This window comes from Zootermopsis nevadensis, unplaced genomic scaffold (assembly GCF_977971745.1).
Source record: "Zootermopsis nevadensis isolate Lab colony 2312 unplaced genomic scaffold, Znev_1.0 Znev_ptg000015l, whole genome shotgun sequence".
NCBI classification, from domain to species: Eukaryota; Metazoa; Arthropoda; class Insecta; order Blattodea; family Termopsidae; genus Zootermopsis; species Zootermopsis nevadensis.
The window spans coordinates 172,518-200,509 of NW_028259147.1; the positions used below are offsets into that span (position 1 = coordinate 172,518).

Genomic DNA, 27,992 nt, shown 5'->3' on the forward strand with positions numbered 1-27,992 from the left:
CTTGCAGATAAGGATAACTGCAAATATTCTGAATGCACAGTGAGGACAACCAACAAGAGGTGGTTCCCCAGGTTAGGGATTAGGCAGAATGCTATAAACCCACCATAAACAATGTTCATTGTTACAAATTCTTTATAAAGTAATAAGAATGTATTCTCTGATTAATCTTGGCAAAATGTACAGGAAACTCAAAATGGCTCTTTGAACAGATGCTGAAAACACACTTGTAAAAAATTCATTCTGGATATAGCAAAGAAACAACAGGTTGGGTTCCCTGAAGTTGGTACTCATGGAAAGGGAAACAATGTATGGAAAAGAAATAAGGAGAAAATGCGGAACTGTGTAAAGAAAAAGCATGGGGAATAGCACAATATTGTGATAGTGATGGAAAGTTTTACAAGAAGGAGACATGCATTCTATAGATCCTAGTACCTATGGATGTGCAAAGTCAAGGTACATTACATCACACTCAGAAAGTACCTACAGACACAGCATTGTTACAGAAATATAACAAAGAACAAAATACGATATAACAGAACTATTCACGTACATAATTACACTATTAACAATTCCTTAGCAATTACATTTTATAATCACAAACAACTATAATTACAATACACTTATCTATAATATCACTCTATCAGTAAATCTGGTACCTTACAATGGTCTACCTGTTTAGTTCCCATCCTTGTGCATGACAGTGACATTGTTGGTAAAGTCTAAAGCACAATTTATTTGCTGTCTCTTGAAGAACAGTATCTCTATTATTAAAGCTCCAACAGAGCCAACAATACCATATGCCAGTACCACAAGCACAGGATAAAATTCCTGGATACCTACACTGACAAAGTTCTGCCCAGCCGTTTCACATTTGGGTTTATGGTAGAACCAACGTTTGTCTTCACGGTCAATTAGGCCAATCTCTCGCAGCCAGCACGTCCTAAAACAGTGATCAGACAGTAACTTACGTTGCTGTGTGTTTCTGATGGTGATTTTATAAGATCTGAATGTTAAATGTACAGGATGAATATGGCATTCTATCACGAACAAACTCTGCCCTCTGAACTGCTGATTATTTACTTGTGTAAGAAAATCCTTTCCCGGAGTGATAATTAACATACCCATTTTCACAGGAGAATGTATAACTGTCTGCCGGTTCAATGCTGCTCTTATATCATCTGACTTGTTTTCCCAACAAATCTAAATCATATCTCTTGCTATTCACTTCAATTAACCTGCCTTATAGACTCCTTTGTGTTCTAAATTACAAATCTCAATGCAATTTCCATTGCTTGTGTAGTGCCGGAAGTCCAAGGTCTTATATAACATTTCATAACATATCTGAAGGAACGTTCCTCCACATAAATGTATTTCAGTAATTTTATGTAATTCTCTCTACCTCTCTTTGACATGCGGAATGTAAGGAGATCCCTTCCTTGCTGTTAAACAGAGGTGTAGGGATGTGAACATAACCACCTCCTTAAATCTGCACTTTTCATGATCTTCATATGTATCACTAATAATTTTATATGCCCCAGAAAGCCCATGGTAGGCATACAATCCTCTTCGTATTTTCTCCATTCCAACATCCTCAGTAGTAAATGCTTCTTTAAATGGCTGCGTATATAACTTCTCTTTGAAAACCTTTGCCACTTCAGGATCTGTTGTTTCCTGAAAGATAAATATAAACTGATAATATGTAACTTTTAAAATTATTACACAAATGATTAATAATAAATAATATAAAAATTGTAAACTTACATTTACAAAAATATCGATCATACTTAGTTTCAGAGGACTTTTCATGAGATCCTGCATCGTGTTGATTGCGTTGCTTGAAGTCTGTAAAAGTGATACAATAGTTGCAGAATAAGAAGTAATGAGGAAAACTGTGAGGATCAGCATGAAGAAGAACACAATTCTTGATGAGAGGTTTCTGGGGTTGTGCAAAGCATCTGTAATAATAATGCAACTTGCAATTAGTTGACTGAACTGGTGCAAAGGATATGATCATATATGATGAATGAATGTCAGCTATCTGAATAGTATGACATAATATAAACAGAACACACTGTCAAGAATAACACTGAAATGATGAGATTAAAATTTGTGCTGCCTCACTGCTTCTTAGCACATCAATGCTGTCAAAGAACACACAACTTGATCTGCCCATTGCCAATGATACATTAATCATGCATGGTTTGGGAAAACAGCATTTGGTAAGGGGCACTGACCCACTGTCACCTAACTCACTACAAATCCTACACTTCTGAAAAACCAATGTCCAAATGCATGAGGTATGTGTCACTCTTATCTCCAGTGACACACACACACACTATCACTGCAGAATCAATAAGATAAACCACTGGGAACTTCATATATTTTTGTTGCTCCACCTGAACACGTCATCTGCAGATGTGCTTCAAGATTTTGGTGACATAATATAGTATTATACAATAAATCAAATGGCATTTGTCCCAGTGCAGACTGCATATAAAAATGTAAACCTCACATTCATAAAAACGATAATATACGTCCACTCACCTTGCTGACACACAACGGCCAATGAGTCCATAATGCTATCACCCCATCCAATTTGAGAATCAGATGATGCTGATGGATTTACATGTTGATACACCCGTCGGGTGAACATCAAAACCAACGTCAATATAGCCACAGACACGCTGTAAGTAATCCACACTGAGGTGTCAAAGGGCAACTCATATATCACTGACACCTCAGACAGTGACGGCTTTAGAAACATGAAGGCACCCCTGAAACATACATGGTTGGCAGAATCCATGTCAGATACAGGGAATTACTCCAGTTTACAATTACATGTACAAATGAAAAATGTGGAAAACTACAAACTGTCTCATTCCTCTACTGACGGTCTGCCAATAAGACAAATCAGACTTTATATTTGCATCGAATGTTATTTCTGCTGTATATGTCATATATAGCACCAATGGTCTGGAACTAGATGTCATGAAAGAGACTTCTTGGATACTTTCATGTGAACATCAAGAGGCAACTTTTCTCATATAACCATTGTCCTTACAAGCAAGTCACATAACTAACCAAAACAAAACAGAATCTTACTTACCTAAATGTGATTGTCTCTCCAGCATAATCAATCACTGATAAGCGCTCTTTCTTAAACAGGAGTCCAGTGGCGCCGATCTCGCAGCCACCACACTGCAGCAATCCTACTGCCCCATTGAAACATTCTGAGCCATTTATGGGATAACCCCATGTGTTTGTCAAGCACTCCTTCATCCTGCAATGTGTCGTTACACTCAGCAAACAGTACTATTCATGCGGACACACAGCTGATCACAAGTAGTTAGTTCCTTCCCTCATTCTACTGTTGACAACAAAATAAAGAAAGAAGAAAGAATGAAAAGTAAAAGCGAGTCAGTCCATTTGCCAGTTGCCCGGGACGTCCTCTCAGGGATGGAATCCTTTAAAGGATGTCTGCAGGTTCAGCCTTGCTCATATACACTGTCAATGCTTTAGACCACATGTCACAAACTCTTCAAACTGAAAACTTGTGCCTCAGAATTACATCACAGAGAAATTGAGAACAGATTCAATTCAGGAATTCTTGCTGCCCTTCAATTTAGAATCTGCTATCTTCCCACACGTTTGTTCCGTACGAGTGTGCAATTTGATTTATCATCCCATGGGAAGTTCACGGATTTAGGATGCTGAGGAGAATATTTGGACCCATGAAGGAATATGTGACACGAGGATGGAAAACACTGCATAATGAGGTACTTCTCAACTTGTTTCCTCAATTTGTTAAAGAAATAAAATACATGAGAATGGTATAAGCAGAACACGTAACACACTTAGACACATTAAATAAATACAAAATTTTGGTCACAAAGCCTGAAAGGAAGAGACACAGGTAATAAGGGGGAGATCGATCGGTAGTTGGGAACTATAGACCGGTCAGTTTAACCTCGGTGGTTTGCAAGCAAATGGAGCACGTTATAGCAGGGTATCTAAGGCAAGTCTGGGAAAGGAGTGAGTGGTTATATGAGGGTCAACATGGGTTTAGACCAGGGTACTCATGCGAAAGTCAAGTAGTCACGGTTTGTCAAGATGTTGCTGATTCATTGGACGAGGGAATCAGGACTGATGCGGTTATAATAGATTTCTCAAAGGCATTCGATTTAGTCCCACACGATAGGCTGATTACAAAAATTGCTGCAACCGGTGTGGACTTGAGGGTAGTGTTATGGGTAAAGGAATTTCTCTTAGGACGTTCGCAAAGAGTAAGAGTGGAAGGACAGCTATCTCATGAAGTCAGGGTAACGTCAGGGGTGCCGCAAGGGAGCGTATTAGGTCCCTTGCTATTCCTAGCTTATGTTAATGATATTTGGAAAAACATTGATTCAAATATACGGCTTTTCGCTGATGATTGTATAGTATACAGGAAAATAATGGATAGTAGTGACATTGATAAGTTACAGACAGATATGAATAGATTATGGGAATGGGCGGTAGAAAATGAAATGAAGATAAATCCAGGTAAAAGTAAAGCAGTCAGCTTCAATAGAGCTAGGGTGAAGGATAAGCTGAGTTACTTTTTTGGGGATCAATTAATTCCAGAGGCAAATAGCTTTAAGTACTTAGGAATACTTATTCGCAGTGATCTGAGCTGGGCAGATCATGTGAATTATACACTAATTAAAGCATGGAAGGCTCTCCATTTCGTAATGCGTATACTAAAAAAGGGAAATAACAATACGAAACGTTTAGCTTATACGTCGCTAGTGAGACCGATACTTGAATATGGAGCTGTGTGTTGGGACCCTTACAGGGAAGGACAGGTAAGAGCACTAAATCGGGTGCAGAAGAGAGCGGCTAAATTTGCTAATTTCACGAACGAATCTGGTTGGGAAACATTGGCACAGCGTAGATTGATAGCCCGAATGTGCGCCCTTTTCAAAGCATACACGGGGGGCCGGGCTTGGAAAATGATAGAGGATAGATTATTAAAGCCATGCTACCTGGGCAGGGACGATCATACTCGGAAAATTAGGACTAGGAAACAAAGAACGGATGTAGGCAAATATTCCTTTGTAAATAGGACCATAAGAAGCTGGAACCAATTACCTCCAGGCGTGCTAGAGTCTTTCCCCTGTAAATTAGGCACCTTTAGAAAGAGGGTCAGAAAAGTAGTTACAAGCTAAGGGTTATTAAGTTGGGAATAAATGGTGATAAGTGAAGTGAAGTGTCTTAGTCTCCAAGTGATGAAGGGCTGTAGTTCTTTGGGATAAAATTTTCATGTACTGAGAGCGGACTTTATATTCCACTCTTAAGTATTGTGATTAATTAGTGGATGTGTGTTTTTTTATTGTGTCAGATGTTTTATTTTGAGTGTGGTATGTTGTATTGTTGTGTCTCATTGTATTGTTGTGTGAGTGCATCAGTTCATGACGTTTGTAATACATTACAGTTATTGTCTTATGTCTAGGTGGTATTAAGTTCTTTTTTTTAAGTTAAGTACTTGAGGTTGGATGGTTTTGTAATTTATGAGTTGGTTGATTTTGAGTGGGATGTGTTGTTTTTGTTGTGTCCTTTTTTATTGTTTTGTTCTGTCTCTGTGTTGATGTATCTCATTGTATGTTGTGTCTTATGGTTTTTGTTGTGTCCTTTGTTTATTGTTTTGTTGTGTCTCATTGTGTTGATGTATCCCATTGTTTGTGTGTCATATTGTTTTTGTTGTGTCCTTTTGTTTATTGTTTTGTTCTGTCTCGGTGTTGATGTATCTCATTGTTTATTGTGTCTTATTGTTTTTGTTGTGTCCTTTGTTTATTGTTTTGTTGTGTCTCATTGTGTTGATGTATCCCATTGTTTGGGTGTCATATTGTTTTTGTTGTGTCCTTTTGTTTATTGTTTTGTTCTGTCTCTGTGTTGATGTATCTCATTGTTTATTGTGTCTTATTGTTTTTGTTGTGTCCTTTTGTTTATTGTTCTGTTCTGTCTCATTGTTTTGTATGTTATTGTAGGACACTGCCACCGGGTATAAACCCATTTGCAGTCAATAATAAATATATATATATATAATATTAACGTGCCAAGTGTAAAAGATTATGTGTTACCTAAAATTCAGCATTGTAGCAATGTGGCCCATGAGTATGTACTGAACCTTGCTCTCTGTGTTGATGTGTCTGTACTGAAAGTCCAGGAAATTTTCCCACGTGCCTTGTACCAGCTACAAAAGAAACAATAACTGCTGCTGAGAAAGAAAGAAAAAATGAGAAACTTGAATTAACCTATAAAAATAATAAAACACAAAGAAATTATAATTTTATTACCACTTACAATTTTTTGTTTAGTATGTTCACTTTCTAAGCACAAGCAATTATTTTTAATTTTATTAAGCATTTATTTAATAATCTTTTATTCTGAGCAATTATAAGCTTGGAGTTTGTAAATTATGACCAGGTTCCAAAGTAGGCATTTTACAAACAAGAAACAAATACCTCAGTCACCGTGTTCCATGATCTCCAATACTGGAGAGTGTTCTTAGACCTTAATAAATCACAAGGTAACAATCTGTATTTACATGTTAAGAATTTACACACTTGAACACAAAATCTGTTATTCAAGGACTAAAGGACTTTGGCGTACCTCACCACCATATCGCCAAACCTTGATTACTACACACTGTAGTCTGCCACATACCACAGTGACAGTTGGAATAGTTATCCCTCCATAGTCAGTCCGTGGGGGTGCTGCCGGGAGCTCCAGTCCCGGGGTCCAGTAGCGAGTAGTAGTGACTGTTAGGGACTGACCAACTCCAACATGGTAAATATCCCATAGTGCTGTCTGGTTGTATCGAGATGCTACACGTGCCACAGTCACATGGCTGTCCAGAGGCAGGTACAACTGTTCCAGCACTGAAGCTGACGACAGCTCCTCTCCTGACACGAGCAGCCAGTAGTGCAGTCTGCTGAACATGTGTTGACTGCATGCCTGAATTCAGTTTTTGCGAACAATAAATGCTACTTAATGACACACTTCAAGATTTATACAGTTCACCCAGTATTGCTGGGACAGTGAAATACAAGAGGCTACAACAGTCTGTCCATTTCACTAAGATATCGAACTCAAGGAATACATACAGAATTCTCATTAGAAATCTTCACTTGGGGGAATGAGAAGGAGCTAGGAAGATGACATCTAGACAGATCTAAAGCAGCTAGGTTGTGAGGATGGGAGATGGATGGGACTGGCAGAAAGGTTACCTGCTCCATATCATAAACCGTTATAAAGCATTGTAAATAAAATGTTCTTTGACTACTAATTATTACCATTTGCAGTAACTGTCCGCTTCCTTCACACTCCAGATCAACTATCACAGCTACTGGATAGTAGCTGGTGCTCAGCAACAAGGGCATATCTGACTCGGAGTCTGGCATGTGAATCTGTGTACGCAGTCCTCGAGTGGAACAAACTGTAATTAGCTGCAGGCTATCTGGACCACAGAATTTATGGAAACAATCTCAGATTATATAATATGTCCTTTAACATTAACCTTTCAGAATAAAATTACAATAAATTCCTTAACAAGAACCAATCCTTTGACTATGCAGTGAGTAATCTGTCTCTGTACTGGCTCAGGTAATGTGGATTTCTTGATAGGTACATCATTTCAATTACAAATTATCTTACCTGCTTTCTTCAGACACGTATAAACAACTGCAGATGCAACATGGTTCTGGGTCATAAATGAAGTAACCAGAGTTATACTGCCATCATTAATAGCCAAAGAATGAGCCCTGTTCAAATTAAATACCAGGAGCAGGCACACTATCAGACTCAAAAGTTTCATCTCTTCTTAAAATTGCATTAAAGCACATCTACATACAGAAGAAAGACCATAAATTTATGCTTCATCCAACAGCCCTCTTATCTCCAGCTTAACATTATTATTCTTGTATAATCTGAACTATTCACCAATTAATACTATGATAATCAAATCATGGACAATGTATGCAGTAAACAAGGATGTTACATGAAGTGCATTAAAAACTTCTTAGAAAACGTAAGAAGGCAGGATTGAAACTGTTATTTTGTACATAAAATTGTAAAATCTATTTTGTGAGAATTACTGTACTCTAAATGCGTGCACCATGTGGTAATTATGAATACAAAGTAAATAATACCGACATTGACAAAGAAACAGTAATGGAAGGCAATGCATAATTTACCACATATCACTGAACTGCGATGACTTAAACAAACATAAACTACTGTGGTTCTCTTACAGAAATGAAAAATTGATGCTATAAAAAAATATGAATTGTACAAATAATTGAAAACTCTGCTGATCTACAGGAACATGAAACAATCAATAGTGAACTGTCAAAGTTAAATTCCACTTGTCTTTCTTTCTTGTGATCCCTTTTTATTTACACGATTCTTAACTAAGATCATGGAACAGAATAACTGAGGAATACCATAATATTATTATACCTCTTAATATATTTTTATTAGACCCCTTATATTATCCCAAAGCAAGGAAGATGCAGAATTAAAACTATTATTTTATCTACACAACTGGAATTTTAAATTATGAGGAAGACCTCATTCAAAATGCAGGCAATGACCAGCATACACATTTCAGTCTATGAATACTTATGAGGCAAAATAACAGTTTACAAGGCATCACAGACAAAAGAGAGTGCATAATTTATGAATCATCACGATCCAAGGCATCTCTGATAAAAGCAAACAAATTTTTTGCTATTCTTTCATGTTATAAGAGGAGGAGGTCACATGTAATGAAAAAGTAATGATACAATTACAGAAACAATGAAAACTGTGCCTACATTAATAATTTAAGATGCTGCTTGTATATTATACTTTCAAACGTGATGCCTAAATTACAAAATATAGATATCCTTCTTGAATGAGGAAGTAATATTCCTGGATACTGCTGTGTTGAATTAAATTAAGTTTCATAAAAATGACTGGAAGAAACAGTGCCAACATCATCCACTGAAAGTAATAGATAGTTTTATGTTCTAAGCATTCAGAATTCAAAGAGATGATGGCATGAGAACCTGTAGACAGTGCTTTACTTTTGACACTCCTAACTGAAATTTATAACTTATAATGTTCTTAAATGTGCACTGCATTTCCAAACATCATGTGCTGAAGACTTTCACAATAGCAGCTTTCATGCTAAATCATCTATTCAGCTTACATTGTATAAGCCCAGGAATGTGTGGCACATAGCATCTTTATATAAAATCCAGACTTCTGATATCAGCCAACCTCGTCCTCTTGAAGGATTAGTATCTTCCGTAGGGTTTTGTCAAAATATTTAAATTTTAAGATGCTGGAACCTTACCTTCAGTCTACTTTTGTATCCTGCAACAAAGCTGCAGTTACCTGGGTCACCAACATGAGGGCGAGACCAAGGCGGCACAACACGGAATGACCAATCCAGCTGGCTTATTTGTATTTTTCTTGGAAAAACATTCATCCACTGCTAAGTCTCACTACAGCCCATTTGGCCATTTTTCAAAGTTCCTGGAGGTACCAGGGACCATTTCCCGCTGCACATCACCCTAACAGGCAGTCCTCTACTTGAACCTTGGCCCTTTCACACAATGCGGACATGGGGTAGACACATACAACGAACAGACAAGTCAAAGGAAATGTAGAGGGGTCAGGAAGAGACTGGAGTCTTTTAGATAAGATGAAATATAATGAGCATATACAGACAAGTGGAGACTCCCATGCAAAAGTCAACCAACAAGCGAGGAAACAATTTCCTGAATGAACTATAATAAAAATTTTCCTCTTATTAAAGAAACCACAAAAAAAAGTTATAAGATTCGGCTTTTAAGCTTGGCTTATCTAATTCCCGAGAAAGTACTCAGTGACATACAGCATGAATGCACTTTTAAGTATCATGAAAGGCAAGAATATTCTTATTCAGCAAAATGACTAAAAGCTTCTCAAGAAGACTCTGCTACATGAAGTCACCATTTGTTATTCTATATTTATTTATTTCCCCCCCCCCCCCCCCCATTTCAGTGCAAAACTGAAAGAAATTCCTGGCTGGAATGAAGAGGCAGAGGAGACTCCATCAACTGTTTAACCACTGAGCGTTTATTACAAAAAACACAAAACTACTTTCTATGGGTACAAACATCTGACTGAAACATGAATCAGGGCCTGCCTGAATCTAACATTTCTTCCAATTAATGTTGCCACCTGAAACAAACGTGGCTTCTGTCATGAAAACTTGTCATTAAGCAAAAACACATAAATAAAATACATAACACATCAAAGATTTCAAAGCAGCACAACCCATGATTGTACAGCAATTGGCTGTGGGGAGATTACAGACAGAACAAATAAAACTGATCTCATATTTATGAAAATGCTTTGTCAAAATAACAGAAGATCACTGCAAACGTTTTGAAAGGATCAATTGAAAACTAAGTTGTCTCTAAAATCACAATACTTTCCACTCAACTGTGTAATTAAAACAGAGTTAAGTACATTACTACACAGACATCTGAAGTTTCTTTTCCTCTTGAAAAATTGTATTCAGTACTTCACCCAACACAACACAAAAACTTGCATTCAACTTCTACTAAAATTAAGAAAAGAATTTTGACAGGCTATGCAAGCAACGACTTCTAACAGATGAAATGTAACATTCTAATTCAATGGATAGCTTTAGAGCAAATGTGCTTATTGCATTAGGATTAAACAAAAAAGTAGACAGATATTTAGTTAGAATTACTTGGTTCCTGAACAGTTAGCAATCAGGATCGCCTGCTATATAACTGCAACATTCATGCTTAAGATATTAATTCTTTCAAAATTTCATTTAAATTGATGTGATGTGAAATAATACCACCTCTGCTGTAGTTAATACTTGAAAGTGTACATAAACAAAAGATTCTTTTCAGTTAAAAACACAGAACTTGTTTTCCATTTCATTCTCCTTGAAACTGTTGTGAATGCCTTGTTAATTTTTCATATTCAAAACTAAAGAACAGACTACTCACAGTTTCAATAGCTTGTCCTTGCCTGCACTGACAACTCTCAACCCATCGGGTGACCAGTCAACAGCGAACACCTCATCTGCATGGCCAGGCAGATCGACTTCCAATTTGCATGTCTTCACGTTCCACACTGTGGTACAAACACACAGAGCATCTCAACCAAACATTTCTGAATGGGCCTACGCTTAACCATCGTTCACGGAACCTGAAGGGTCAGTGGACCCCATTCTGAATCGCATGCATCCAGTCCATACCCTCTAGTAAAGTTTGTTCCGCTACGTGCCATACAGGCACTTGGGGTGAGTGGAGGTATAGCTCCTCTTTCTTGACCTCGGCACTAGACGGGGGTGAGTGGTCAGCATCACGCCCCCGGCCGGCTTTACCCCGGGAAAGGACCTCGGTACACATTGTAGAGGAGGCTGGGTGGGCCCCAGAGCCAGTCTGGACGCAGAGGCTAGAGGAAAAATCCTCTGCCCGTCGGGGATCGAACCCCGGTCGTTCAGCCCGCAGCTAGACACTATACTCACTTAGCTATCCCGGCTCATATACCCTCTAGTCCTCAGATCTTACTTTGTTAATATTCACATTACCACCTACACCTATGTCTGCATTCAGGTATCCCCACTGAAAAGTCGTACCCATTTATCATATCTCCTATGTGTACTTCATATCCTGCATTAACAGTAAAGAATCTATCTACATAATAAAGTGGTGGGTGTCTTTTATGAGATAAATACAATACCTTTCACTGTAGAGTCAGCACTTCCACTCACCAGAAGCCTGGAGTCAGGGGACCAAGCGATCTGATACACCGCTTGCATGTGACCCCTCAGAGATGTGATAAACCTGGAAGTATAGCGTGAACCTGAACGCTGCTGAAGAGCACAAATATACAAAGTACAATGCAGCCAATCAAAGTCCTCATATACAGACAAGTTGGAGTGTCATGTAACAGAGACAATGTTACTCTGGAATGTTGCTGACCACCTAAAAGACATGATGTCATACCCTGCAAGTTCACAATCCACAAAAAAATCTTACTTTACTTTTTACACTTTAAAAGCAAACCTGAATCAACACAACTTAAATTTTATTAGAAATTAAAAACTACACGTATTCACAATACTAAACTTAAATACCAGTGCGGCATAGAACAAAAACTTGTCAGAACAAAGAAATCAGTTTTGTTCATCCTAAGATTCTCAGTGGCAATGACTTTATACATAATGCTATACTCACTTTCCTGTGCGGCCATCCCATAATTTTATAGACTTGTCAAAGGAGGCTGAAGCAACCAACCGAGTGTCAACCGAGAACTTTACATCATTAACCAGTTGTTGGTGTCCTGTCATTCGTGCTGCAAAGAATAAAAGATAAATTTTTTATTGATAGAAAATGGAAATCCACATCTGCAACAAAATCGCGTTTGTAACTACAAGGAAATCATGTCAAAATATTTCAAAACACCCAGGAACCCATCCCAAGAAACATATTCAAAATCAAATTTTATCAGTTCATTTGCTTTTGTATGGGTGTGAAATGTGGCCTCTTATCCTGAGGGAAGTATACCAATTATAAGCGCATGAAAATGAGGTGCTTAAGAAAATATCTAGACCTGAGAGACAGACAGGGAGATTGATGCAAGGAGTGGAGCATATTACAGGCCACTTAGTGGCGTGGATATGAATTTCGGACGGAGGATACGGTTGTTTTGCGGTCTGCAATGAAGTGTTTCAACAGTGAAATGTTACTTACATTACCTATATACACACATAATACCAGAAACACAAGATTCATAGACCTGAAAGACTAAACGAGGAAAATGAGATTCACGACTTGCACCCAGAAGTCACTGAATATCCATGAGTCCAGTCAGACAGAACAGCTGCATTCTTACCTACAGGCTTCCTGTCTTTTTCCGGTTGCCAGAGGAACAGAGTGAAGTCATCAGAGCCAGACACGAGCCGCTCCTCTCCTCTAGCACAAACCATGTCATACCGCTTCAACGCCTGCAGCTGCAGCTCCTTCTCTGTCGCATTAAAGCAAAAAATAAATAAAAAAGAAGAAGAAGAAGAAGGCAACAACTTACACTGAACTAATTCTGTTTGTTCACCCCTGTCCCAAAAGTAAACTAATACATTTGTCATTTTAAAATTTCTGGGCATATATTATTCCGCAGACAAAACTATAATTTTACCTGCCAATTTGTAAGGACGTGAAACTCGGTCTCTCTGCGGAAAGAACAAAGACTGAGGGGTTGATATTTGAAGCTTCTACGGTGGTCAAAATTCAGAATGTGATCTTCTGCGTCACATCTTGAATTGCACGTGGTCACCAACACTAACCGGAAGATAGAGGCGGCAAAACCATTGGCAAAAAAAGCCTGTTTCTAACCGCCATCCATACTAGGGGCATCATTAATCCTAACCACTACACCATACATAATACTGTACTGACGCTTAAATTCTGAAATAAGTACACAATTTACATAAAAAAATTATGTACTCACTCTTACTGTGATCAACATGTAGTCCTGCAACAGGATCAGATGGTCCTGTTCGCAGGACATAGTCTGTGCTCAGGGCCAGAGTATTGACCCAGTGGCCATGTCCTTCCAGACTTCGACATAGCACACCCTAGAACCCAATTAATTTTCAATATAATGCCCAAACTACGGATGCACTAAATACATTTACAAACAGAAACATCCACATTCAGCCAGAAATATTATTCAAATACAGCCTGCATTTATCTTCTGGCTCATTATCACGCTAACAAAATGCAAACCTTACATCTTCTGCTCTCCACACTTTCACAGTGCAGTCCTGTGAACCCGTGTACAGAAGACCAGCTCCACCCCACTTGACACAGGTCACAGTTGTAGAATGACCTGTCAGTGTCAACACAGTCTGCCCAAGAACTACGTCCCATATTCTGATGTCACCGTCTTTAGAGCCACTTGCCATTCGGCGACATTCTGGGTTGCTAGAAACACAGTAAAAACATCTGCTCAGACACCACAAACAGTTTTTTCGTTCATAAATCATAGTCTGTCCCATTACTCACAAATATGTTGTTGCTGTTAGGAAGCACCACCTGAAGAAATGTTAATTATGTTCCTGCATTGACACCAAACTGCTTCAGGGTTAATGAACAAGAAACCAATGAGTGACGCTATATGCTTCGCTCTGCTTGTGCAGAGCAACCTTCCTTAATTATACTCACTTGTGGTATGGCTCCCAGCTGAGAGCTGTGATCCACTTCTTGTGCCCTGACATGGTCCGTCCAACTTGCTGCCCACTGTCTGGGTCCCACAAAATAATGTGGCCACTCTTACAGCCTGAAGCCACATGCCTGCTATCTGGTGACCATGCAAGGCACAGAACCCAGTGCTTGTGACCTGAAAGAAATAAAAAATAATTGCACTCCCCGGCTACTCACTGGCTACACCACTCCACTTAATTTGCAAACTGCAAAATTTACAGCACAAATTCTAATTTATTTCCTGATTTGCTTTTCCAAAACCATGCTGCATGTAACAACTCAATAAATGTTTAAGGGATTTTCATGAAATAGGATGTTGGAGTTCCAGTACTAAAATTTCTCAACACATTTGAATTTTGCTGAAATCAGGGCTGTAATGGCATCTACATCACAATTACAGTGTATCATCTCATGACACTTTTTTATATTTATTATCTAATTCATTTCTAAACACCTGATTACAAATATTTTGTGTTAGTGAAGGCCAAGTGTTTCTTTATTAAAACTACACCTGCTGATGTCTTCCTCTTACCATGGCACGTATAAACCGGTGTCTGAGTGAATATGTCCCAGAACCGCACTGTGGTGTCACCAGAACCACTTGCTAGATGGCGGCCATCAGGACTGAAGCTCGCTGATATCACAGCTTCTGCATGACCCGGCAAAGAACTGAAATTAACACAGTGCTGTTTGAGTAATTACATAAATTTTACCTGTCAGAGAGTACACTAATTAACCAACTGATTGTTTTGATAAAATTACTCAAGAATCAGTTTTTTGAGACACCTAACCTTATATGAAATCAATTAAATATTTCTGGAGCTTTCTTTTTTTATAAGTAGAAGCAAAAGACTACTCTGAAGTCGACTGAGTATGTAAACTACTCACATCAAACATCACTAGGGCTTGACTTCATTTCCTAGATTGTAAATTGATAAAAGTGTACACCACATTCTTACCTGCAAAAACTGTGTTTGCATGAAAAATAATGCATATCTATGCGAAAGGTTAGACTATTATATTAGACTGCTGTGTATCCACAGCCACTTGTCCTCTATAAACCACTGCATGTAGTAAGTAAAATATATGGAACTTTTGCATCCTTATTGAGAAGGCTTTAACGATAATGATACAGTTTTCACTATAGCTAAAGCAGACATAAGGAAATGCATTAATTCCATGACAGATTTTAATGAAAATGACCAGTCTTGAATGGATTCACTGTAAAATTCTGTTATAGAATTTTGAAAACTTAATTCTTGTTACTTTACCTCGTACACCGTGTGACAGCACGCACTCGAAATACAGCTTGCTGCTGGTACACAATATCCACTACATGCTCAGTGTTTATCTTGTCTTTGTCCAATGCGGCTTCCAAAGTTCCTTTAATCTCCTTCTCATTTACAAAAAAGATATAAGGAAGATTCTCCTCCTGAAAATTGCATTTTCAAGGTCATCACAAAAACACTGCAAGTTCTATTCAATTTAGTAACAACCATCAACATCCCCTTAGATTTCAAGTCCAGTGACCTGGTACAGCATAATTTATGGAACTTCCAAACACAAAACCTTTTAAACTAACCTGTTTTAACAATGCGTTGCAGATTAGCTGAAGTTTGTCAACAGTCACATCCAAAGGCAGATCCAATACACTACTCATTTCTTCTCCGGTTTCTGACTTGAATCTTGACAGCACCCTGACTGTCTCTTTTTCATCTTCCATTGTGCAATAACCTAAATGACAAGCATTATAACATCTTACACATATTGAAGTTATAAAGTTCAAAAATAAGAGTCATGAACAATATGACAAGCGGCAATAAAGTACCTTTACTTCATTCAAACGGTCTCTACTGCGTTAAAGGTTAGTGATAAAATGTTAGAACTGCAGAATGTAGGTTAGAATACATAGCAGCAATGTGTCGATAAAGAGTAACGTATGAATTCGTGACGGACACATAAATACCACATCGACAAAACGTAGTGATGTAATTATGATACAAAAGCAAAACAAACCTTTCAATAACGCAATTTATTACAGCTACAAGCAAATCCACGCTGCAATCACACTTACACCCACGTGACCTGAAATATTATATCTTATGTCAACACACCTTCATTTAACCACAAGCACACTCAATCCACATGATCATAGATGATAAAATACGGACACATTCCGCCAACACAACTTTTCAAAATGTATTTCAAGAAGATTTTCCCTCTCCGCTGCAAAATGAGTCTCAGAAATAAGACCTAACACAACTTTCTTGTAATGTTTGAACTTAAGACTCACTTCCACTAAAAATTATTATAAACTTAAATATATTTCTAAACCAGGCTACATCTTACTTTGTAGTTTTATGTTAATGGTTGGAGGGAAATTACAATTTTCCGGACAAACTTTATAATTGGACTTCGCAGACTTCATGACAATTACAGCAAAAACTGTGTAAAAGACGAACGTTTTGTAATTAATAGCAGATGGCTCTAGCTTAAACTGACGCTAAATTCTAATATTCTCTCTTGCTAATATCGTATTGTGTCAGTACAGAATGGTCGAAATATTGCACAAGCAGTATGGTTGACACCGACTCCATACTAAAATTGAACCAGTTAATACAATTACATAATGTTGTAAACTATTAGAATACAAAACTTTTATATATTTATGGAGTTTGATGGAAATAAATGTTTTAAATGCAGTTCATTAATGACCTGGACAGAATTTAAAAGAGAATAATTTATATACATGATGTTTTATATACATCTTGCAGGTGACATTTGCTAGTGAAGCTTCAAATAGAAACACTTTCGAAAATGAAGCATACTTACCTGGCGTAGGGGTTACCGTGATCCTGAAGGCGGTTCCCCCAGGGTGAGACCCTTCCATTGCACTGCGGTTGGGTTGACCCCTGCGATTGCCCCAAATGTGGGTAACTCGGGCGCGTAATTTTTGGTAGTCGGGACTGCGTTCGCGCTGTCCCGGTCCAATTACTCATTTTAATTTATTACATTCTCATATGTATTATGTTTTGCTTGTTCGTGCTATATAGAGAACAATGCCAGCTACTCCCTACTAAATCTGATACTTTGTTGGGTAGACTATAATTTCAAGACTGCTGCCGATCTAGTCTTGTAGAAATTAACCCTAGTTTAAAAGAGGCAATTCTCACCCTGATGATAGCGGCTGTAAGTTCATATTGAAAGTCAATTCCTACAAGATTATACAACCACCTTCATACTCATCACTGTGAGAACCCGAAATCTCGTTTAATATACCGTTATCCTTCACCCTACTCTCAGCTTCTCACATCTTAGTTATCAAAACATTAAGCAGTCTCTCAGCTTTAGAAAGGCTTTGATACAATTCAAAGTTACCTTGAATTCATCAATTTTCTTGCCAATATTGAATCCTGTTCGATTGAAGACTCATGAATTGTGATTCCATAAACCTGAAAACAATTAATCAAAACATTAAGTCACAATCACAATTGCATACCGAATACATATTTATTCACCAGTAAATAATTTGACAATACAATTTTTATGTCTTTCAGTCATATTCTATATCTCAGAACAGAAACCTTTCTTTAATAATAAATTATTTTTCATTCTCACCATTATTTTTCATTTCAATCTTAAAGTCTGAAAGTTATATTAATGTGCAACATGTTAAATAAACTATCAAAATACTAAAATTAATAACATAAGCATCTGTTACTACACCTAGTATAACAGAAATGTCTTAAAAATGAAATCGAATAAATATTCTATAGATGAAATGTGCACAATGCACGCTATACAAACTGTGTCCTATAATGCAACCGCCATTCTCCAAGGGCACCTGCCGACAAAGCACTGGGTTTCCTCTCGCAGTACTGACCACACAAATTCACAAAAAACTTTTCCATTCTTCAACGACCCATTTTCAATATTGGAACAAACAAAAATCTGCAGTGTAATCCAAAGAATATGAGAGCATACATATTTATGACTTAAATCATTGAAATCATTAGACTTAACTCTGTAACAATGAGTAAGTGGGCATTATACAAATCAGAAAAATGTTGAGGCTCAGTACATTTTCCTGCAACATATTATTTTCACCAATGGAAAAGACACCAACTGTCAGACTAGAATAAAAAGAATCCGAAGCTGCACAAGAAGCAACATAAAGCGCATTCAGCATTTTCCATCCACAGAACATTATTATCCTTTGACGCTCAGTGTCAAACAGAAGTCAACATAACCTAAATACTTTTGGCAAAAGTTTCGGTACCAGATTTTACCAAAAAACAACAAACAGTATCAAGTATAACCAACATAAGAATACTTCTTATACTGCAATTAATATACAAAATTCATTTTAGGGCATCACAATTACACATTTTTTTAATCACTTACAGAGAGAGTAAGTTTTCAATTACCTGGGCCAGTCGCTTTTCTCACTCAGCTATCCTCTGTTCACAATCCGGACATACAGTAACTGGAGAAAAGTAAGGAAAGGTGTTTTCATAGGAACTACAGGAAGAGGCACGTATCAAAGCCTTACAAGAAACACACCAACTCTCATGACATGCCACATGGCACATGACAATCACTCAACACAAGTTTGGAAAATTAACACTGATCCTTTTACGCAAAACACACACATTTAAATGGCAAGTGTCATATGAGCCAGATGTATCACCACAGAAGTAACAGAGACACTGAAAAACTGGGTTAGACTCTTATTACAAACAATTAAAATGCCTAGTAAAAAGGCAGAATGCATACACAATAAATTGTGGTATTTACAGGATAAACTACAAAGCAGTTCTGGAAATTTACTGAATACACCCACATATATTTTTCACTGATATTTACAATGATTTTTTTAGCAATGCAATTCTAGATGGTTTACAGGGAATGTGATTTAACCTTTCTTGGAGAATATCCGTAATGTCCGTTAATACTTGTTTCCTGTACGGGCATTGCAGAAGGTCCTCGAATATCTTCTCAGTCTTGCTAGGTGCTGCATCTGAAGTAAGCACAAACCTCACTGTGTCATAACGTAAGCTGTGGAAATGAGAAACATCTCCAGCTTCCATACACCTGATGTAGATATCAACTGCTGTCCTGTGAGACATGAATTTACCCACAATCATATCAGTCAGCCGCTCACTACCGGGTATCAAGAACCGATCCAACACAGCAACAAGTTCTAATGATGTAGTTAGATCAATATCGGGGACGCCCGAAGGAACGCCTCCCAACTTCAATATCCGAAGAAGACCGAGAAGACAATGACGTGAAATTCCAGGAAGTGGCACACACTCCTCATTTGATTCTCTGAAATCGCCTCTGAACATAGCTTCGAACACTGGCGACCGCAAACAGAGCTGCATCTTGCTAACCTGAATAGTGGTGCCATCATCTAGCAACAGGAATACCACATCATCTGAAGCCTGAAAGTCAAGAGGTCGTCTTATCAGAAACAAGAAGTTCCAGAAGGAACTAATGAGCCTATGACCTTCTTTGAATGCTCTCCCTGTACAGAAAGGTTAGCAGACACTGGAAATTAGTCAGTACTCAATGTAGCGATCTATTTCTGTGCAGAATTACCACCAGTATATGAAGCGAGTGATGCGGTACAATGTCTATTTAAACTATCACTAAAAAGTGCCATGACAATTACACAACGTCACAAGGAGATCGTAACTGCAATGACATTTATGCACAAAGTGAATCACAATGGGCATCCAACATTAACGCAATGCACGTGAGGAATATTTATTTACTTTCTACGTGACAATGAGGTAAACAAAAACTTTTGAGTTCTCTACAAGGAAAGCTCACCGAGGCATTACGTTGTGGTCTGCCCAGGGGCCATAAAATTAGACAGGACATGAAATCAATGTTTGTTACATCACAAAATGCTCCTGTTAACCAACGTACCTCTGTACCACTTGGTATTACAAAACTTCCAGAACCTGTTTCATCCATATTATCTGGGCACTTATCATGGTCATGAATTCCTTTGGTGTGGTGACAGGGATTTGCAACATCCAGTGCACCAGCAACTAGTGTCAGGCTCACTGGCACGTGCTTCCTAAGGCCATCATCCCCGGTAACGCCATCATCTAACATGTGTACCAATGTTCTCAGTGCATCACACTCCACCAAAAGCTTCCACAGGATCCGCTGAGTCCTGAAAAGTTTCAAGATACTGAAGTGAGCCTCTGGTTCCAACAATAACAGAAAGTAAGGAAGTAACAGCAAATCTGTAGGACAGAATACATGCAGAGATTTACAGGCGAGTCTGTAATCCACATTATTTTTGTTTATTATAAAACGTAGCATAAAATCCAATAGCACCAACCTTACAATATGTGGAACAGACACTGCCAGTAACCTCTGAACCAACACCTCCCCTTTCAGAAGATGATGGGCCAATTCACCTTCACCAAATCCAGAGTGGGCCAACATTGTGATCTGAGACAATAATGACAGTCCAATCGACTTGAACTCGCTGCAAAGCCAGCATGCAGAGTGCTGTGGTTGGCAGAGATGAGACTGTACAGTTGGTACAAACCGATGCAGAAGAAGCGACATGAAGTAGTGGTGGTTCCTGCAGCAAGAAATACAAAAATGTCCCTAGAGAAGACAAGGTAGATGAGGCCAGGTTGCTTTACTACACAGCGTGAGTTGTGAGAGTAACTAACGCTTGGTTACAAATATTTAAAATTTTAGTCATACTTCAGTTCTCCAACCAACCTTCTTTGAAAGTGAATGGTAATTAATTATCATAACATTAAATTTAACGGAACATCAAATGAGCACACTGAAATGTAGTTCTATTGGGAAATACGTACAATCATTTCAATGAAATAAGAATTCTCAGTGTGTAAAACAAACATGAAATCATACTGTTTGAGTAATATGATTCAAATGTAATGGAACAAGGTAATATAAGAAATAAGAACATAGCCATACATCTATAATAAAGGAGTATGAAGTACAAACAAGTAACAAGAAATCAAAATATCATATTCATTTACTCAAGCACCTGGAAAAATGACGGTCTGGCAGCATAATTCATGTAAACATCTTCAAAATTTTTGTGACAAATGGTCTGCCATGGAGAATACCACCGCCTATTTGACACAAGTCACGAAAGTTAAAAATTTTCTCTAGAACAATGAATAGGCCCCGTACTATTTGGTAACAAAGGGCAGCTTATTTTTCTGTAGAAACTCCTCACTGCCTTCCAGTATATGTTTCTGTGAAATGCTGTACAAATAGTAACTCCAACGTCTCAACAGAGTAAAACATGAGTCAAGTCCACGCACAAGTTCTATAATCTCAAACGGCCCTTACGATGCAGAACAAACTCTGCCGGCGCCGACATCGTAAGCGCAACGAAGCACAGACACGACGACATACTCCATCTTCACCGATCTGACACAGAAGCTGTAAATGCACGTTACCTGATTATACGAAATAATATTCTTGATGCTCTCGGATGCGGATCCCTGATTAGAGTAACGTAAGCTATCAAGGTGGCAAATGTGGAATGAGCTGCCAACTCCTCCACAGGGCTATCCATGTGTGAGACTCTGGAGAGCAAAATCAACGCTGCATCCAATTCGCCATCACAGAGATGTTTGCTGTCCTCAACTGACCGTTTTGAATCTGGGCTCAGTGCAACCTGTTATTTTCACAATAATTATGTCATGTTAAAAAGACTTCTATGAGCACAAAAAAAAATCATGTCTGACCAGGATAACACAACCTGAACGTTCAGGACTCCCAATGAGCCATCATGTTCTCAGTATTACCAGCAGCCAAGTTTAAAGCAGTTTAAACACCAAAAAGGCAAACACGTTTTTGTCTACCTAACCGAGCCACGTCTGCCCCATGATAACCTCCTTGACTGGAAATGTTAAAAAAAGATAACATGACTTCTGCAGTTCTGATATAAGTCATTCTGTAATAGGAACGATATTATGGCTATAAATATCTGAGCCAAATTGTCATTACTTACGACAAACCTCAAGACTTCATGTTTCTGGCTATGTAATTTCATTTTATTTGCATTGCTACAGTAAGAAGCGACTTTATGCACAAGATGGTTGCTGGCTAGGGTCATTATCAACGCCTCCTCACCCATTGCTCATTCATACAAGAACCGATGTGCTCGGAAATAACATATGTACCGTGTGAATGAGCCTTGCCTTTCAAAGTACAGACAACGGTTACAATCACATGACATTTGATGTTTTTAAGGAAATAACTGACTGTCAGTACGATATGTTAAACTTTAAATTATCCATGTTCATTACCTATAAAATTTTTGTTTCATTTTGTTCTGCCACTGCTGCCCACGATGCACGAACACCAAGTGACTAAAACATGCTACTTAAAAATGCAAAAAGTTAAAAAGAATATTATGGATACTAACATGCTCACTGTTTCTATCCTCACTTGTGTCCCCCGATACAAAGCAGGCTGCTAATTCATCATCATCATCATCATCATCATCTTCTTCTTCTTCTTCTTCTTCATGCTCATGCTCATTTTCCCCATTATCATCAACATCACCAGGGTCACAGCAAATTGGAGAATATGCTTCTGGATAATCCACATCTTCAAAAACTTCCGAGTATGAGGTGGGAGGAGAAGATGGAGGAGACAATCCGTCAGAGGCCGAGCCTACAGAAGGGCAGGCAGCCTGCTTCCTCCACTGCGGGGGAGAAGCATCAGGAGAGAAGCACATACTACTTGGGCTCCCTGGGCTCCAGTCACCAGACGCACAGTAATCGGGGCTCGGCTCTCTGCAGTGCCTGGGACACAGAGATGGCGAGTCGTTGTTCTATGTCAGGACAGCGAGCCTCTTCAGAAAATCCACATAAAAAGACTGCCAATCACTATGCTTTTACGTTCAGTAATTATATTCACCACACTTGGAATTATCATATATTCTCATTTTTTAAAAAAAAGGAGATGGGGTAATTAATTGCTGTGAAGACCTAAATTTATTTTCACTGTTATAATAACAACAGAAATAAGTACAATCATTTGGGTTACATTTTTTAGTGCGAGCAATGAGATATGCTCTCCTGTAAGCCTTCATGAGCACAAATGCTAGTTTTAAGAGCGGTTGTTTTTATGCTTCTCTCATCACAAGCGAGGAATGCCAGTGCCACCGTTTCGCACGTCAAAGGATAGGACGAGTACCTGGCCGTGTGGACTTGTTCCTTGACTACAGCTTGGTAGCTGGGGCTGTTTGCTCGGAACCTCCGTCTCGACGACTGCGGCTCCCTGTCTGCACGATTCAGACCAGACGAGGTACAGCTGCTTCTACAAAAACAGGCATATATGCATCCTGGTAAAATAGATAATTTACCAGAAAGAAATAAGAAAGGTTTATTGCAATGCACTTACCACAGCTTTGCACACCTATCTCTTCAGGTGAAATTCATCTAACTCATTATGAAACACAAAACATCTCCCCTATTCTACCTTCATCTGCAACTCTAAATTCAATATTTTTCTCACTGTTCCACGCCTTAAATCTTTTTATCGCAATGAATATACCTGAGTATTGGAGACAGGTGTCTTCTGGTATCAGAAGCAGAGTCTACATTATCATTGCAACTGCCGTCTTTTACTGAATCCTTCGCCGATTCCTCGTGTACAATGCTTTTGCTATGTGCTCTCCCATTTTCCTTTACAAAATCTGTAATTTTACAGATTAATGTGGAAACTAGGCCCTCTCCAAGCAACTCCTGAAAAAAAAAATGCAATGCAGCAAAATTGTCAGTCCCTTCAGCACATGTAATTACTATTACTTTAAAATTGCCATCTTACGCAGTTTGTGAAAATAATGGAATCTGCACGGACATATTCCTCTTATTCCCACGACTATATAATTAAGCATGTTTAATTTGAACATTTGACACAAACAGTTAAAAAAATAACTCCAAAGAATGGCAGCAGTGTCATTTTCACGTCCAACAATCACCAAAAAGAATCACCGTATGCCTGTTCAAAAATTAAGTGACATCCAGCAACCAAAACTTGCAAAGATATTGGCAATATGAAGTCATATCTGATGGATAATGTGTCAGTTCAATTTTCCACACCTTTCCTCATTAGCAACTTGATACAATCCCTCTCACTATAATGAACACATCCTACAGCCAGGTACGCAGTACAGGTAGCCCTCGATTTACGCCGGGGACGCGTTCCTGGACGAACCGGCGTAAATTGAAACTCTTTTATAATGTAAATCAATGGGAAGTCAATGACATGCGTTCCCAGCACCAAACATTGACGAGTAATATAATGGCATTACATTTAAAGCTCTGAAATAACGAAAATAAAATAAAGGGAATTTAAAAAATATATTTTATACACTTACAATCGGCACGAAACCAAATTAAATCACTCTTACCTGCAAACTTTTCTCATCATACATGAATTGTACAAGAGCATTAACAACAGAAGACCGCAGTGACGCCACCGAGGAGTTACGAATAATCCTGAGCATCAATGGCAATCCGCCTCCGTGCCGTATCTTGGCACGATTCACAGATTCACGACACAGGTTACACAGTGCCAGCACCATTTCAGTATGAAATTCTGTCCAGAAGAAACAACTTTATAATTATTTGCATGATTCAGAATCCACTCTGACCACCATTCCTATCAGTCAGCCATCAAAGGCACTGCCAAAGAACTAAGCAGGCCACGTGCAGAATCTTAAAATAATTTCAAACATGCAGATCGCCACTCACCTGTACTGTCCTGCTGATGACAGGAGAGTTCCCTGATTACGATTTTCACGGTCCCAACGTTGCCCAAAGCTGGTCGGGAACTGGTCGCGTGACACAGATTGCATATGCATTCCAGTGCCAAATATTTCAGGCTAGGGTATGCAACCAGGGACATCAGATGTTGGAAGCCTGAGCCACTTCCCTGAACCTGAAAGGAAAAGGTCAAATGAAAAGAACAAAAACACAGTGACGTGACCACGATTAACAAGCACTGACATAAAGAAATTAAAAATGTATTAATATTATTGTTGTTGTAGTTATTATTATCACACCCCTTGCTAAATTTTTTGTTATGTATGGTCTATTAGTACGTTAATGGTTTGTTTTTCACATTTTCCTACTAAAATACAGTTCAATATCTCATGGCAAACCAGACCATGTGTTGCTGTAAAATTTCCATAATTTCTTTATTAAAGAATAGTTCAACAATTTCCAAAGCGTCAACTGTGCCCTTTTATGAACTCTGTAGCCCAAATCCACCAGTGAAAAGTTTCTCTGTCTTCTGTAATTTGATATGTGTTCCCAATCAAAATCTCTTTAGCCTCTTTCCACTAAACTTCCATCATCAGTGTCTATATCTAATGAACTTTCTTTCAAATTGCTAGTTTGTAATTTTCTGCCAGCTACTGCTGTGACCACTGCCACTCAAAAAGACCCAAAAACTGCAAAACAGAAGCGCAATCTGAATTTTGGACCCTCACAGCAAACAGTTCCACAACACCTTACCTGCTGAGCACATTCTTCAGAACAGCAGCTGGTAAATGCTGCCAGGGCTTTAACGACTTCCAGCAACAAGTGCTGTTCGCCTACGCTCTCCTGATTGCCTGGCAGAAGCAGAGCAACAGCGTGCACCACACGGCAGTTCAACATCTTCTCTCTCTGACTTGTCACTTTCCACAGCATTCTAGCAACAAAGACAAAGAATTTCATCTCAAGTGAGTGAAATACAGACAGCTGTAACTGCAACTCTCACGAAGATTTTCTGCTGTAATAACAATTCTTTTCAATCTGCAGCAACTCATTCCATTTAAAATGATTCATATTGTATGACTTTAAGCCACACTCTCAAAATTAAATATTAATTAGCCATAACTGATAAACTCCAAAAATGCAAAAGTGGTCAGCCTGATTAGCAGGTATAAACTTGATGCTGTTAATAGCCAGAAAGGAGAAATAAGATATATTTGTATGATTAGTTCAGCTGTACTACATAAACAGTTGTATTTTAAAAGATATCATGTCAGAAACATTACTGATCCTCAAATAAGACTGAAGCCATTACAAGAAAAGTAAAAGTATATTTTCACTCTGCATAGTGCTTTGGGCAAAGCAGTAGTAAATGTCCAGAGCTGGTGTGCAATACGTTAAGAAACACAGACATGCATAACTGTAAGCTAATAGTACAAAAAATAAAGTAAACGAACCTGAGGGCTCGTACCGCCATCTGTCTCGTAGCAATTGAACTACCAGAATCCGTATCCAGCAATGCAACAATGGAAGGTGTAATATTTTCATTGTGTAGCTGCTCAGCAAAGCAAAGTTCTTGGGCCAAGTTCCCAACCAAACGGCAGGCTCGACACTGAATACTGTCTCTTGAAATATTGTGGATGATTGAGGCAAGTGGACTCACAATTCCATAACTGACTACCTGCATAATAAATCTTGATCAATGGTGTATCTTGGCAATGAACAGATATGTTTTAATAATCACCTCTTTTTTTTATTCCAAGAAAGCACTACTCATATAACAAGGACTTTAATCCTTCACCTCCTCCCTCCTATAAATTATGACTCAACTTTAATTATTTTTACATCTGAAAGCACTATTGTTTTAATGGGCACAAGACCACAAACTCTGACTAAACCAAAATAATCATAAATAACATGATCTTCAATAGCACATATGAACAAACACTTACTTCGTTCCTGCAGTCATTGTCTAAACAGCAATTGCCCAAAATACTCAGAGTCACATCAAGGATCTTCTCATTTGGCTTACGCAAGAAATTCACAAGTTCGTTTAAAATGTTATTTTCCTTGAGTATCTTACATCCTTCTTTAGTTTTCATTATATTTGATCTTATTCCCACAAGGCCATCATATGCAATGGAGGAAGACGAGGATTTCAGTTTTAAGAAAATATGTTTATCTTTGTTAATTCCTTGTGCCATCATCGCTCACAAACCACCCAATTCGAAATCCTTTTTATGATACACAAAATATTAAATTTGAATAATTCCCATATCGTTTCCAATGTAGCGGTCGTATTTATGCATATGATGCGATGGAAATGGCTTCACAGTTTGTTTCCAAACGAAATGTAAATATAAGCAGCTCATCCATCTTGCTGAAACAAAAGAACATAATACATTTACCTTAAATCTTATACTTTCAGCAAACGGAGCATTTATGTAAAACATTAAATTAATAGTTACATAAAATTTGCTTACCACGTACCTAATTACTCTTCTTCTTCTTCTTTTCACGATCACAGTGCTGTCAATTTGCAACAAGAAAGTATCTTTACATCATTGTAGTTCACTTTACGCGGATGTGTTCGTGTCCACTCATATCTTCTTGAACAGTTAATTCCAAAGTACACGATCTCAGCTGTTTTTTGTGTTGTTTTGTTTGAAGTTCCTTAGTTACATTTTATGTTCACAAAATTTACCATGCCCGACTGCCAAAAGCAGACTACATGACTTTAGTTTTCTGAAATGCTTATGACGTGCCATCAAATCCTATTTGCTAAACGTAATGTAAATTCGTACATAACATTACGCATCATACTTTCTGGGTTACAATACATTTTTCCTCTGAAAAATACTGCCTCAAATTCCAAAGATATAATATGGCT

At 38.2% G+C, this 27,992-nt stretch overlaps 3 protein-coding genes and 1 non-coding gene across 8 annotated transcripts; 1 reads left to right on the forward strand and 3 right to left on the reverse strand.

The window, feature by feature from the left end:
- Positions 1–114: 114 nt before the first annotated feature.
- LOC110840802 (ionotropic receptor 84a) lies at positions 115–10,042 on the reverse strand. Of its 3 annotated transcripts, none has more exons than XM_087348943.1 (9): positions 7,693–10,042; positions 7,332–7,495; positions 6,703–6,993; positions 6,117–6,229; positions 3,107–3,280; positions 2,545–2,774; positions 1,762–1,955; positions 1,400–1,689; positions 115–940 (listed from the first exon to the last, which is right to left on the reverse strand). In XM_087348943.1, the coding sequence occupies exons 1-9, from the start codon at positions 7,850–7,852 to the stop codon at positions 676–678; spliced, it is 1,881 nt and encodes a 626-aa protein (XP_087205069.1). In that variant the 5' UTR covers positions 7,853–10,042; the 3' UTR covers positions 115–675. The 3 variants fall into 3 exon arrangements, with proteins under 3 accessions (XP_087205069.1, XP_087205068.1, XP_087205067.1); XM_087348942.1 differs by having other exon boundaries at positions 1,400–1,671; positions 6,649–6,993; XM_087348941.1 differs by having other exon boundaries at positions 6,649–6,993.
- Positions 10,043–10,122: 80 nt separating this feature from the next.
- Nle (notchless protein homolog 1) lies at positions 10,123–16,485 on the reverse strand. Of its 2 annotated transcripts, none has more exons than XM_022086092.2 (12): positions 16,332–16,485; positions 15,898–16,049; positions 15,587–15,747; positions 14,848–14,984; positions 14,277–14,451; positions 13,844–14,036; positions 13,561–13,687; positions 12,949–13,080; positions 12,291–12,408; positions 11,794–11,897; positions 11,055–11,181; positions 10,123–10,248 (listed from the first exon to the last, which is right to left on the reverse strand). In XM_022086092.2, the coding sequence occupies exons 2-12, from the start codon at positions 16,036–16,038 to the stop codon at positions 10,236–10,238; spliced, it is 1,428 nt and encodes a 475-aa protein (XP_021941784.2). In that variant the 5' UTR covers positions 16,039–16,049; positions 16,332–16,485; the 3' UTR covers positions 10,123–10,235. The 2 variants fall into 2 exon arrangements, 1 of the variants encoding a protein (XP_021941784.2); XR_015535199.1 differs by having other exon boundaries at positions 10,228–10,248; positions 11,825–11,897.
- A 654-nt stretch (positions 16,486–17,139) lies between these two features.
- On the forward strand, positions 17,140–17,302 carry LOC147873800 (U1 spliceosomal RNA). The gene has a single exon (XR_015535265.1). It is a non-coding gene; the product is annotated as a U1 spliceosomal RNA (small nuclear RNA).
- Positions 17,303–17,806: 504 nt separating this feature from the next.
- On the reverse strand, positions 17,807–27,959 carry Rnb (BTB/POZ domain-containing protein Rnb). 2 transcript variants are annotated; one of them, XM_022086068.2, is made up of 13 exons: positions 27,593–27,959; positions 27,055–27,482; positions 26,560–26,783; positions 25,862–26,039; positions 25,097–25,283; positions 24,754–24,941; positions 23,895–24,085; positions 23,535–23,657; positions 22,759–23,140; positions 21,785–22,005; positions 20,677–20,925; positions 20,253–20,505; positions 17,807–19,762 (listed from the first exon to the last, which is right to left on the reverse strand). In XM_022086068.2, the coding sequence occupies exons 2-13, from the start codon at positions 27,307–27,309 to the stop codon at positions 19,178–19,180; spliced, it is 3,036 nt and encodes a 1,011-aa protein (XP_021941760.2). In that variant the 5' UTR covers positions 27,310–27,482; positions 27,593–27,959; the 3' UTR covers positions 17,807–19,177. The 2 variants fall into 2 exon arrangements, with proteins under 2 accessions (XP_021941760.2, XP_087205089.1); XM_087348963.1 differs by having other exon boundaries at positions 27,586–27,959.
- Positions 27,960–27,992: the final 33 nt, after the last annotated feature.

Bases quoted from the DNA above. Each gene is read 5' to 3' on its own strand.
- LOC110840802 (XM_087348941.1), bottom strand. From the start codon at position 7,852: ATGAAACTTTTGAGTCTGATAGTGTGCCTGCTCCTGGTATTTAATTTG. The intron at 1,690-1,761 runs GTAAGTTTACAA...ACATATTATCAG, and splicing joins TGATCGATATTTTTGTAAAT to TTTATATTTATCTTTCAGGA. The intron at 941-1,399 runs GTAGAGAGAATT...TCACTGTTTTAG, and splicing joins ATTCCGCATGTCAAAGAGAG to GACGTGCTGGCTGCGAGAGA.
- Nle (XM_022086092.2), bottom strand. From the start codon at position 16,038: ATGGAAGATGAAAAAGAGACAGTCAGGGTGCTGTCAAGATTCAAGTCA. The intron at 14,985-15,586 runs GTAAAGTAACAA...TGTTAATTTCAG, and splicing joins GCTGTCACACGGTGTACGAG to TTCTTTGCCGGGTCATGCAG. The intron at 14,037-14,276 runs GTGAGTATAATT...CTGTGTTTCTAG, and splicing joins AGCTGGGAGCCATACCACAA to CAACCCAGAATGTCGCCGAA.
- Rnb (XM_022086068.2), bottom strand. From the start codon at position 27,309: ATGATGGCACAAGGAATTAACAAAGATAAACATATTTTCTTAAAACTG. The intron at 24,086-24,753 runs GTAAGAGTGATT...TTTTTTTTTCAG, and splicing joins ATGATGAGAAAAGTTTGCAG to GAGTTGCTTGGAGAGGGCCT. The intron at 20,506-20,676 runs GTTGGTGCTATT...GAAACTTTTCAG, and splicing joins TCTGTTCCACATATTGTAAG to GACTCAGCGGATCCTGTGGA.